The sequence below is a fragment of the Cottoperca gobio genome, chromosome 18 (genome assembly GCF_900634415.1).
Source record: "Cottoperca gobio chromosome 18, fCotGob3.1, whole genome shotgun sequence".
Lineage (NCBI taxonomy): Eukaryota > Metazoa > Chordata > Actinopteri > Perciformes > Bovichtidae > Cottoperca > Cottoperca gobio.
The window spans coordinates 512856-526789 of NC_041372.1; the positions used below are offsets into that span (position 1 = coordinate 512856).

The 13934-nt window shown below is 43.2% G+C and overlaps 1 protein-coding gene and 1 long non-coding RNA gene across 2 annotated transcripts; one reads left to right on the forward strand and one right to left on the reverse strand.

Moving 5' to 3' along the window:
* Positions 1–797: 797 nt before the first annotated feature.
* LOC115023393 (fatty acid-binding protein, intestinal-like) lies at positions 798–3110 on the reverse strand. Its single transcript, XM_029454343.1, has 4 exons — positions 2924–3110; positions 2032–2204; positions 1327–1434; positions 798–1245 (listed from the first exon to the last, which is right to left on the reverse strand). Exons 1-4 carry the CDS (start codon positions 3042–3044, stop codon positions 1195–1197), a joined length of 453 nt encoding a protein of 150 aa, XP_029310203.1. The 5' UTR covers positions 3045–3110; the 3' UTR covers positions 798–1194.
* Positions 3111–9721: 6611 nt separating this feature from the next.
* On the forward strand, positions 9722–12660 carry LOC115023394 (uncharacterized). The gene is made up of 3 exons (XR_003834012.1): positions 9722–10090; positions 12235–12294; positions 12468–12660. It is a non-coding gene; the product is annotated as an uncharacterized LOC115023394 (long non-coding RNA).
* The last annotated feature ends 1274 nt before the right edge of the window (positions 12661–13934 follow it).

Consider the following 13934-nt stretch of genomic DNA (forward strand, 5'->3'; position numbering starts at 1 on the left):
AGATCCAGCTGTGTGCTCTACAGGCTCTCAGAGGACTGACTCTTCGCGTTGCATTCAGGGCAAACGTGTTCAAAGCTGCCTCAGCCAGATCATGTTGTGATGACAAAACACTTTGATGAATAAATTCAAGCAAATTCTGGTTCAAAAGACGTTTGTGCATTACACTGAAAACAACTTGCAAAATATCTACCTAATATAACCCTATTGTATGGAAGCCTGTTTATGGCAGGAAAAGAAACATTTGATGAAAGTTATTCATGATAAAAATAAAATGCTCATTGTGTGAATTTTATTAATAATTTTGTCTGAATTTTGACATAGCATGAACAATTTTACCTGGTGAGCTACAGGCACAACCACTCTGACCCTGACCCGTGCAGCAGAGCCTTGGTGTGTCTGTAGTGGTGCTAAACCTGAAGAGTTTCCTGCTGCTGAAGTATGTAGTAAAGTAAAAGTAGGCATAGGCCGCCCTCCTGTGGTCACAGAGGCTCAGTGCTCATCATTTCCTGTTTCTCTCACCATCGCTCAGCAAACATGTTTTCACCCTGAATGGATCCTTTATAAAGCGTCATGTGAGGAGGCTCCTGAGGAGTTTCTGAGAGCAGAGCATGACTGCACAAGACCTGGTGACTTCTGTCTGTCTGTATGTTCTAATTTAACCTTTAATAAAGAACATTATGAACTTATGATGCTGATAAATGTTTGATTTGTATCCTGATGATTTTAGAACAGCTGACTTCACTGGCCTGCAGGAAACACATCATTCATTCATTCAATCTCAAACATAACACCAACAATACAAGTGACACATGAAAATGGCTTTATTGTTACAGATTATTATATATGAGTACCATTAGTGCAGACTTATATATGTTCTCATGTTTTAATAGCTCAGAACAGCGATGTCTAAAGGTGGGCAGAGAGCGAGCGCAGTTCTCTGCAGGGCTGGAGCTGCAGAGTCTTCAGGTTGTTCAGATCCCTCTGTGCTCTCAGGCTGACTTCACTCTCATCAACTGAGATCTGATTGTGTTCACCTGCCTGCCCAGCTGCATGGGCTTCATGTTGATGGTTACAGGCCGTGCTGCACTCTGTGTGGACTACTCTCTGAACACTCTGGGAAAAGTATATGTATATGATAGAGGAAATCTACATGATGTCAGCTATATACAAATAAAACCTGAACTTTAGACTCTGTTACTGCTTCTTGAAGATCCTCGTAGCGTCCACTCCCTCGTAGTTGTAGCTCTGCCGGGGAAGATAAACGAGGTGTTACTAACATTACTGTTGTTTCATTACCATCCTGCACATCATGATGAAAGTACGCACCTGTACGAGCTCTCCTCCCACCACGGCTCTGCTGGTGCTCAGCACTTTGCTGTTGTCTTTCCTGGTGAATCTGCCTTTCAGCGTGTCCCCCTCCATCTCCCACGTACCCTGGTCCACACAATGTTTTAATACTCTGCTCACGCTGTCTTACACTCGTGTATATCGGAGTTTCATTTGCAATATTTGTCCATATTTTCCACATTCTTTCCAGCTACACATCCACTGTAGAGTAATTATTCACAGGAACTTGTCCAGTGGCCTTATCTGGCTAGTTTTGCACTTTCTAACCCAAAATAAAGTATTTTAATCATATTGGTTATTGCTATTGATTTATGTACAGGAGGTAAAACAACCTTATGTTGATCCATTTAGTCTGATCCAAAGAGTTTTCTCTCCTGTGTTTGTGATTTAAGCTGAAATCAAAGGTTCACGCAGGATAATCTTTCTAAATTACTTTTTTATTTAATCTGTGATTACAGAGGAAACTAAAGGTTTATCTAGGACCTCATCAGGACCATCAGGACCATTTTCTATTGATTGTTTTTCAGATTTAGAGTATATGAATGCTTTTAGTATTCAGAACATGCTTCAGCCTCCTGTGGCCGAAGTAAGTATTACAACAACAAGTCGTAACAGATGAGAATAAAGTAACTAAATATATTGACTGTAATATTTCCGAATATAAAGCTTGCTGTGTAGACTCACCGTGACCTCGGTGCCGTCTGCCAGGCTGTAGTCGAAGGGCATGCCCAGGCTGAAGTCGATGTCTTTGAGGCGGAAGGTGCTCGACTCTTTGATGTGGAACGTGTCCCCGCTCTGCTCGATGGTGATCTTCAGGTTGTCGTGCTCGGCCAGCTTCCGCTTCATGATGTTGATGCCTTCGTTGGTATGGATCAAAAGATTATTTGGTGAAAATGTCACTCAAACTTTTATCTAAAGTTTTAAAGTCCAAAGAAAGATTTAGTGACTGCTATAATAATGGGCAACACCATAGACAGTCACTGCTCACACACACACACACACACACACACACACACGCACACACACACACACAAACACACACACACACACACACATACACACACACACACACACATACACACACACACACACACACACAGATTACACAAACACACACACTGCTCACACACATACACACTGCTCATACACACACAAACACACACACACACACACACACACACACACACACACACACAGATTACACAAACACACACACTGCTCACACACACATTGCTACCACATACACTGCTCACACACAGATCACACACACACACACACACACACACACACACACACACACACTGCTCACACACACACACACAGATCAAACTGTATGGAAACATGCACATCACACACACTGCTCACACACACACACACACACACACACACACACACACACACACACACACAGATCAAACTGTATGGAAACATGCACAGCACACACACTGCTCACCCACACACGCACAAACCTCACACACAGCTCTCACACACACACACACACACACACACACACACACACACACACACACACACACAGATCAGAAGGTCGTCCAGCTGCAGCAGAGTCCACACTCACCCATCTGCTCCATGAACTTGTCGTAGTTGTCGTTGCGGTCGACCTTCCAAGTTCCGTTGAACGCCATGTCTGCAGGCTCGCTGTGGGCTGAAGAGATGAAGCGGACCGTGGGATAGAGCATGCCCGTTGGCCTCCGTTTATATACCCCCGTCCCCCCCCCGAGCTGGCATGGACGAGGCACTTCTTTATCTCGCTGATTATCTGTCTGCTGATGTGGACATTTACAGACTGAGTCAGAAGCAGGGTGGGCTGCCCGGCCCGGAGGACACAGTAAATGAGAGGGAAACAGTGAGCCTCTGTTCTGTCTGTAAGGCTGCACATGGCACTCACTCAGCTCAGCCCGTTCTGCTCCTCAGTCTCTCTCTGGCCCGAGAGCAATTTCTATTGGACGGTGACAACTGCAGCTGGCATGCTTGCAAAGAGGAGAAAACAGAACTGGAAACTTTACATCAGTCCAGGATAGAAAGTTGGACCAAACCGGCCTGTTTGTACCTTAAATTCAACCCTGTCTCTAAAACTATGTTCCCGTAAAACTAAACTGCATTCTCAACTGTTGTCCAGGGAAACATATGTTCTGTCGTTTTAAATACACGGTGGACGTTGTGAATTGAAACAAAACTAAGTTAAAAGTTAAGATTAAATAAATCACACACTACAGACACTACACACACTACACACACTACAGACGCTACAGACACTACACCCACTACAAACACTACACACATACACAACACTACAGACACTACACACACTACACATACTACACACACAACACTGCACACACTACACACACAACAAACACGACACTACACTACACACACTACAGACACTACACACACTACACACACAACAAACACAAGACTACACTACACACACTACACACACTACAAACACGGCACTACACACACTACAGACACTACACATACTACACACACAACACTGCACACACTACACACACAACAAACACGACACTACACTACACACACTACACACACTACAGACACTACACACACTACACACACAACAAACACAACACTACACTACACACACTACACACACTACAGACACTACACACACTACACACACAACAAACACAACACTACACTGCACACACTACACACACAACAAACACGACACTACACTACACACACTACACACACTACAGACACTACACACACTACACACACAACAAACACAACACTACACTACACACACTACACACACTACACACACTACACACACAACAAACACAACACTACACTGCACACACTACACACACAACAAACACGACACTACACTACACACACTACACACACTACAGACACTACACACACTACACACACTACAAACACGACACTACACACACTACTGACACTACAGATGCTACAGACACTACACATACTACAAACATTACACACACAACACTACACACACTACACACACTACAAACACGACACTACAAACACTACACACAATACACATACTACACTCACTACAGACACCAGCATGTTTTAGTCACCACAGTTCACCATGTATTCATCATTCTCATCCTGTATGGTCAAAATACATCCCGGATCGAAGGATTCCCATGTAGATGTAGATGGAGATGAATGAATTCATCTGATTTGAATGTTCTTTATCGTTCAGTAACAAAGGTGTAGACATAACAACTGTGATGTTTAGAACTTTATAATAGTCTGGTTAGGGCTGGCCTTTATGTTAGAGCTTTTATCCAATCATATTTCAGCCATAATGTGTTGCCAGGGTCCAAGAAATCTGCCCTTAGGCCTTCAGAATCAACAGTGCGGGCGCCTGTAGCTTAAAGTGAACGGAGACAAAACTGTGGCGTTAACCAATCAGATTTCGAGTTGGCGACACCGGGGCCAGCTAGCAGGCGTACGATAACGTCAGCACGTCCATGTCTTTTGATTGGATACGCACTATTGAGAGGCAGAGCTACGCAGAGCTAGCAAACTTGAACGAGCTAATTTGTGTAGACTTCTACAAGCTGTTTTTTCAACCTACAATGGCTGAAGGAGGAGAAGAGATCGATTTGGTCGCAGATATAATTACAACGCCATTTTCGAGACGAACTTTTCAAGAAAAGCTAGATATCGTTAGAAGAGAAAGGCCAACCCCAACACTAGCGAGACTCGGGCAGACTCGGCTTTCAGCATTAGCCTCCATGTCTATAGAAAAGGACTTATTGGTGGAACTGAAACGCACAGATGAACTGTACAACAGTCATTGAAGTCTTCTTGAGGAAAGAAAGGAGGATGGATTTTGTGTTCAAATAATCAGTTGTTTTGGTGAGTAACAAGCATTTTGTTTTTTGACAAATATATAAAATGTTTGATTTTTCTGCAAGAGATGTAGAGATGTGTGTGGCGCACTGGCTCAGCTGTGCAGTAACAGTACTCAAGGAGACTTGTTGAATTGTTTTGGTTTAACCTTTATCAAAGTGGACATTCAAGGCTAGGAATACACTTTCACCACTGTCGCAAAGATATCCTCATGAACAAATACAAATTATTTGTTTGTTTTCTTTTATTTTCAGTGAATAGTTGATGTGTCTTTATTCTTTATCGTCACGTTTCTTAAATGAAACTGCTTTAGGTGCGACAATGTGCTGTTTAATGAACACACTTGTTAAGGCTCACATACTTTTAGTGGACTTAATAAAACTTTGTAGACTAATCCCTTAAAAGCGCCTTTTATTTTTAAGTTTTGACAGTATCCTAGTGATCTTAAAGCTGGTAGTTTAACACTCTTAATTGTAAATGCGGATTTATTGATTATAAATGCTTCGGAAATATTAATATAACTCTGTTGTACTTGATTATGTTAAGGTGATGCAACGCCCGGTTATACTGCGTTTCTGTCTAAATGTATAGTTTCTAGAGCCATGGCGTCATAATGATGATATTAAGATGTGGAATAATTCAGGTAGGACTGTGTAGGACATCACTGAAGGCCTAGGTGTGAAATGCATGGCCCGCCACTGACTTTGACTCTAACTCTAGCTCACCTTATAGTTTTCTATTTCTGCTTTATCAAGACAAAGAAACTCCCTCGTCTGACTCTATAAACCTGTAATGAGATCAGTGACCTTTTTACATGTTGATAGGCCCACATCACATCTCCACACATACGCACGCACACACACGCACACACACACACACACACACACACACACACACACACACACACACACACACACACGCACACGCACACACACACACACTTTGATGCATGGGGCTGGTTATTTGGACAAAGCAGTAAACTGCATCACACACACACACGTATTCAAATAAATGTTGATATTTCACCAAAATAGTAGCCCGGCTGCAGGCAGTGATAGAAGAAGTAATCAGTAAAAGATCTAATACTACAGTGTAGAAATACTCTGCTACCAGCACATATTTATAAAAGTGAAAGTGGCAGTGGGGGTGGTTACAGCGCCGCCTGCTGGGGACAGACGGGACTGTCTCAGCTGGAGACACAGCTGGACAGAATCAGGTAATCAGTGACAATATAAGTCTGCTAGTGACCTGGTTCTGTCTCCTGCAGTAGACTGGGTCCAAGGAGAGATGTGGACCCACACACAGCTGGAACAGAGACAGAGACAGAGACAGAGACAGAGACAGAGACAGAGACAGAGACACAGAGACAGACTTCATGTGTGAACGCTTTCAAGCAATTGAGTGGAGTTTTAGTTTTTACCGGGAACATCATTAAACTGTTTTTGTTCACCGAACATCCTTCTCCTTCTGTCACTTTATCTGGGTCAGAGCAGGTTTGTCTCACAGTGACATGTATAAATGCAAAATAAGGAGACAACAGAACCAAATGAGGAAAAGAGATGAAACGCATAGAATTGATGCAGCCACACAGGCCTTTATTATCCTTCTAAATAGTGTCCCATTCAGTCACATGTGTGTTGACGTGTCTGAAGCCTCGTAGGATCGGAGGTCTCCATCTAGTGGAGCACGGCTGCTGATGCAACTGTTGTCAGTCTTTCAGGGATCGGAGCTTCTGGATTTAACTTATGTTGAGCAAAGTTTAACAATGATCTGTAGAGGCTTAGATTAGTCAATTAGTAAATTGTCTCATGAGCACAAAGATTAGTGCAATAATTACAACAACTTAATGTTACATTTCTATCAGGGCTGGCTGGGGGTGGATAGTGGCCTTGCCTGCAGCATGTGATGGCAGAGAAGATGCATAGTGTGCATAGTGTAAGAAAGAAAAACACAACACCTGAATATATAAATATGTATATATTTGTATATACATATATCCCTGCTGTTGCCTCTGGAGAGTAAGGCAAAGTCAATATTACGGAGGCTCAGCGATGTGGCGGTATTTGAATGAGAAATGAGTGTCAGACAGCAGAGAAAGCTCACAGCCAGGCAGCACTGACACACAGCCGCTGCACTGAGCGGAGGGAGAAACTGTGACACACAGGGGATAATTGATCCGAATGAGGAGAGCGTGACCTGAATCACTGAGTGCAGCCGCTCCACCTGCAGGGTAATGAAGGAATGTGTGCAGCTGGGGTGAACAGCACTAAGAAGAGTGAAAGTAATTAAATTCAGCAGAAGATATTTTTATGGAAAGGCCTTATAGTTCAGCTGCTCTGCATAGTTTAATTGTCTGACAAATTCTTCTTCTAAATAATATAAAACAAATCCTCGTCTTAACACTATCTCCCTCAGCGGCCATATTTGTTTTCCTGCAGCGACAGTTACACGTCTGCTGCCACCCACCACAGGCCCTCGGCTGCTACCAGCATGACTCCCATGTGGGTTTATAAATGATCCGGGACCAGGCGCCATGCAGTTCACCCCCCCCACCCCCCCTGATCCTGACGCTGCAGCTCATTGTTTTCCAACATCAGCTGTGCAGATAGATGGCAGCAGTAGTTACTGCGGATGGTAGAAGATGCAGAAATGACGCTAAGAGATGGAGCGCCAGTGTGTCTATAGAGGATCCAGAACTGAAGGAAACCTGCTCCAGCAGTGTGAGCAACGAGATGTTTCCATTGGGCTTCACAAACCTCCAGCAGAGCTGCACAGTTGTTATTCCATCAGTGGAAAATGTTCAGTTCACGGTCACATTCACCGACTTTACATGAAAATTATTTAAATCTGTGAAACAGCTTTTGAGGTTTGTGTTTATCCACCAAACTTCTTCCACTTGATGCAACTTATTTAAAACAGTATAAATCATATTTTACATACATACAGTATTAATCATACCTCTGAATGATATGTTTTATATATTTACTGTAACTAGTAAATGTACAATCCTAAATATTTTGATAATAATTCATTTGAATTAGTGGTAATCCTGTCCGTCCTGTCGGCGTGTTCTGATGAATAAGTATTTGTGTATGTCAGAAGTCATATTGTAGCAGCTCAGAGGTCCTTGGAGTTCAGCCATGAATATAAAACATGAATCTATAATTCCTACACTGCAGCCTGATTGAAGAGATGTTAATTACAATCTTCTCATCTCCCTCGCTGATTTTAATTTGCACTCGACCCGATTTAGTTTGACTAAAGTTGGCATTTTCAGTAAAGTTCAGCATCATACACACAACAATATATCCTGTATATTAAAGGATTGTTTCTGTGCTTCTCAGGACTTCTTGACAGCTTCTCCTCCTCAGCAGATGTCCACGTATTCATGACTCAGCCCAACATATGGGCCACAACCAGAGGCTTGCTCCTGATGTGTGTGACCACAGAGGTCGTTAAAGAGCTTCATTGTCATCAATAGTTATCAAATCCTCTTCCGCAGGGTGTAAGGTGACTGTATATTCTGTGACAAACAACTTGTTCTAATTCCCTCGTAGCACTTCCCACTAATCTTGACGCTTCCTCTCCACCACCGGCTCGCTGGCGGAGGGTTTTGTGCTGAGAGGACGGGCTGTAAGCTCTTAATTGCAGGTGGTGTGTGTGTGTGCTTCTCCCAATCCCAGTCCTTTTGTTCACAGCGCTGTGGGACAAACAAAGGCTCCTTTTTTCACTCCCTGTCTTGACTCTCACAAGCAGAAAGGATTAAGTCAACATTTCTCATGACCTCTGAAGACTGGGGTTGCTGCTTACAATAGGCAACCTGCCAGAGGTGTGTGTGAGAATTCAACATCTCTCCTACAGCCCAATGACAAAATGCATATGTGAAGATCCTCCCCATTCAACTCATGTTCTCACTGAAACCTGTCAGTATGGCTGATATTCAGAAATCCCTGTGACTCTCCCACTGAGTGAGTCCTACAGCACGGAGCGGCCGGCTACGCTTATCTGTTGATGTTCATTTGTTTCCCATTACAGAAGCTCCATTTGGGCTAATTAGTCCTGACAGTAACATCTCCCTGTGGTGTTGATTAGATCTAATTAATGACTGCAGGCAACAAGGAGGACTGGAGCCTTCTTCATCCATCCCTGGGTAATTAAAGACACAACTACTCTGAGTGGTGTTTGAATCAATATTCTGTCAAGAATCCACAGCTGGTCTGTTGATATTATGGGATGTCCCTGTAGGGGAGTTGTGCCTTTGAGTAAAGCACCGACTCACTAACGGGATGTTCTTATGTTACAGTTTCTGGGCGTCGGCCTCTATAAAAACGTAGCAACCAGGTGTCAGGGCTTAAGAAATGAGGAAAATGGCCGACACAGTACCGGAAAAATGCAAATATAGCAAAGACGCGAAATCCAAATCATATTAAACTTGTTCCAAACCGAGAGTTCACCCGCTGGAGGAGGACTTCAACCTACCACTGCTACTCATTGTGCCTTCAAATGAATATGAAGCAGGCTGCAAACCTTCTCTGGGTTAATCAAGTTTAAATATTATTATGTTGTGATGTGAATCTTAATCTCTCTGTATAACTCGTCCAGAGCTGCCTGCACCCCCCATCAGTCCCTTTCAGGGGATTAGATCTGAGGTGAATGTCTCGTAGGAAAACAGCATGCAGAGCTATGCATGTTGCAGGGGAGCAGATCGTCAGGACAATCTGATTAACTGTGTGAAAACGTTCCTCATCTGCCACCACTTGAAACCTCCAAACAAAGCCCAAGAGAGGAGATGAGAGGATTAGGGTGGAGATGATTCCTCACGTATGTCCAACATCTGCCAACATGTCACAGCAACACACAGCAGGTAAGTGCTCACCATGATCCGACTGACGCTTCGTCTTCCACTCACCTTCTGAAGGGGAAGTTTTAGCGATGGCACACTCTGGTTTCCTGTTGTCACTTGTTGTATTTTATTATGTTTGTTGAACCTGAGTCAATGTGTTGAATGTTTTTCCTGCAACACAAGGTGCTAGAGTTCACGGTGATAAGTTAAGGCTTTATTTTTAGCATTTTTCTGTAACAAAATCCAACTACCAGCATCTCTAAAGTCACTGACATTAATTAGTTAAATGTAGTTTCACAAATATACATAGTCATCATTATCTTCCAAAGAATAAAAACTGTGTTACACTCTCCTACTTAAAGGGACAGTGTGTGGGATCAATAGTGTTGCTGAATCCCCCTCCCTACAACATGCCGTGGGACCTTTCAGGACCTTTCAGGACCTTTCAGGACCTTTCAGGACCTTCTCCTCGCTCAGAGGCCATGACACCACTTTAAAAGCAATAAAATTCAGGCTGCGGCTGGCGTTACCAGTTTTACAAGCATGTACGAGAACTACTCTGGGCTTCTTGCCCTCTCTAGGGTTTGGCTTGTCTGCTCTAGGCTACTGTAGAAACACGGCTGCAACAACATGGCTGACTCCCTCTACATGAAGGGCTCAGTTTAAGGAAACCAAAACACAACCCTATTTAGTTTCAGGGGATTATACACTAATGAAAACATGGTTATGAATATTATATTCCATTTTCACTGCTCCATGATGGTTCTCTATACGAGTCTGTTTACGTTTCCCTTTCCTCCCATCTATGCTGTTGGTCCATTAGAAAGCACTTTATCCCCATGCTGGTGCAGATAACCCGAGCAGAGAACAGTATTTTCAGCAGCCCCGACACGCAGAGTGTAACTACATGGGAGAGGAGAGATATGGGGGCTCCCGGTGAGCGCAGCAGGGGCTGGTGTCTCTTGATGTTTATCTGGAGATACTCTGGAGTCTGATCACGGCCTCTCCCGCCTCCGTCACCACCTGCTGAAGAAGTCCAAATAATTACCTGCGTGGTAATGTGGGTGGTGGTCCTTATCTGCAGCCAACGAAGCGTGGAGGAGGCGTTGCTCATTTCCTCTAAGATGGAGAGGGGAAGGAGCTCATTCACCTGGATGAACTGTGTTAAATATTCTTTATTTGCTGTAGATTACTTTCAGTTTGTTGTTCCTTCTGTCCTCTAACGGTTGTGCACCTGAGACTTTAGTTTCAATAAAACGCTGCTCAGGGGTTCTGTATGTACACTGTATGTACACTGTATGTACACTGTATGTGCACTATATGTACACTGTATGTACACTGTATGCGCACTGTATGTGCACTGTATGTGCACTGTATGTGCACTGTATGTACACTGTATGTGCACTGTATGTACACTGTATGTACACTGTATATACACTGTATGTACACTATATGTGCACTGTATGTACACTGTATGTACACTGTATGTACACTGAATGTACGTAAGTTGGCTCACGTCATGTTTTTGGTTTGTTTGATTGTTTGTCAGCAGGATTACAGAAGAACGTTTGGCCTGATTTTCATGAAACTTGGTGGAAGATACACAAACTATGTTTCAGTCATGGAAATGGTATTGGTGGAGGTCAAATAATGCATTTATAAATGTGAATCTATCCTTTTGCATTGAATGCAAACAAGAAAATAAATGTTGCATTGCAGACTGCAGCGGCCGACATGATGACGAGTCACTGGTTTCAAATTTAACTGAGACACTGACACAGTGTGTTGTTGGGAAAGTGGACATTCGTCACGATAGTGAGTAATGTTTTGTCTGATGCCTTTTAACTGGCAAGTGCTGATTATAAGAGATGGTTTATGATCTATACAACACAGCTAAGAGCCACGTTGATCAGCCGGTGCAACCCTTTGCCCCAGACTGAGTATCTCTGGATTTCCATGACATTTAGTGCAGACGTTCATGGTTCCCAGAGGAGGAACTGGGACGTCTTTCCTGATCACTTCTCTTCTTCTCTGGTGCCGACATGAGCTGTCGATCTTAGTCTTGTAGTCCATGTAAATGACCTCAAACATTGCACTAATAATTATATAATTGATTATGTGAGAATGAACCCTCAGAAGGAACTGATGTTGCATTTCTCCTGCAGGGTGCGGCTCCACTCAACTCCACTCAAGTCGTTACCCGCCGATTCTAGACTCAGTGCGAGGTGAGTTCAAACCAGACCACTGCACAAACCTGGCATTTTTAAACAGCCAAGATTCCCTTAACAGTGATCACAATTTCTTTATTCACTTGACCCACATTTTTTCTAAATTACGGCGTACACTACGTACACCAAGTTTTACATTTGACGTCCCTTTGTTTGGTTGCCAATGAAAGGCTGCAGCGAGTTCCTGTGATGGTCAGCTGACAATCCCGCTTACGCTGAGGGGTACGATGCAAAGTGGAAAATGAAAACGAGAAAAGTACTGGTGCGAGGAGGTGAGTCAAACCCTGACGGACGGACGGACGGACGGACAGCTGGACAGCTGCACAGCTGGGCCGAACTCCCGGGGTTTCAACAATGCACACCCTCCCTCAAACACAGGGAATCATTTGGGGATTACAACCTCAGTTTCAGAGTCAATCAGCTAGAAGATGGAGCCCTGAATGGAGACCGGACAGATATGTGGTCACTGAGGCACCGAGAGCAAAGAGCTGCACTCAACCTCCTCAGGTGGAAGGAGTGCAGGCCTGCTGGGAGGTTCAAATAATGTGGAACAACTTCTGATCATAACTGCTGTCACACTGCACAGAGTCCATTGCTGCTCAGACATCGTTGTGTCTAACTAAAAGAAAACACACGAAGCACTCGAAGAGTTTGAAGCAAAGTTACAATGAAGAAAAATAAGGCAAAGAAGATTTACCCTGTGACATAAGGCTATCACTATTAACGCTAACAACGCTAAAATGGGTTGCTGAGGTGGACTCAGGTCCTCCACCAAACTAGAAGATAAATCTTCAAATCAATGGACCTATTGTCTTTGGCTGATTTGACTTTAATAAACATCCTGAAGTCAAAGTCCAACACATCTGCCAGAGGTTGTGTCTTATAGTCCCAGCAGGAGCAAAGTATATATTATATTATATATACAAAGGATATGCTTTTTACTTTTACAATATGCAGGAGTGAGTGAGTTGCTATTATTTTAACAATACACACACACACACCCACACACACATACAAACACACACACACACACACACACACACACACACACACACACACACACACACACACACACACACACACACACACACACACACACACACTTAATGCTGATTACTCACACACTGTTTTATCTGCTATCATTATTCTACCCCTAACCATGAATTATTCATGGTGTTAGAATCTGTCGCCTGCAAACTCAAAATCACATTTTCACACTTGTACACTTCCTGCCATGACGTGGCACATATTGAGACATATGTTCAGCACAATGCTTTCAGAAGAGGATTGAGGACATGAATGCTTTATGTTATATTAAACTACATAGATTATTTAACACAGAGCTGCAGTTTGAGCAGGAAACTCTCCTCATGAGTGTTCAGGTCCATGTGGGTTTCTATTAGATTAGAGATTAGCGTTGTTTTATTGTTGTTATCACTGTACTGACACTCACTAGTTAAAGTGGGGAATGTGCTGCATTCTGACTCCCACACTCCGCTGCAGCCCGTTAATAAACATCCATGTGCATGACAAAATCTGATTACAGCTAAACCTGAGTTTCACAATGAGATCATGAGCATGTGGCATTAAACTCCTCACAATCTTTCACACAGACAAACTAATGTAGTAAAGATAGT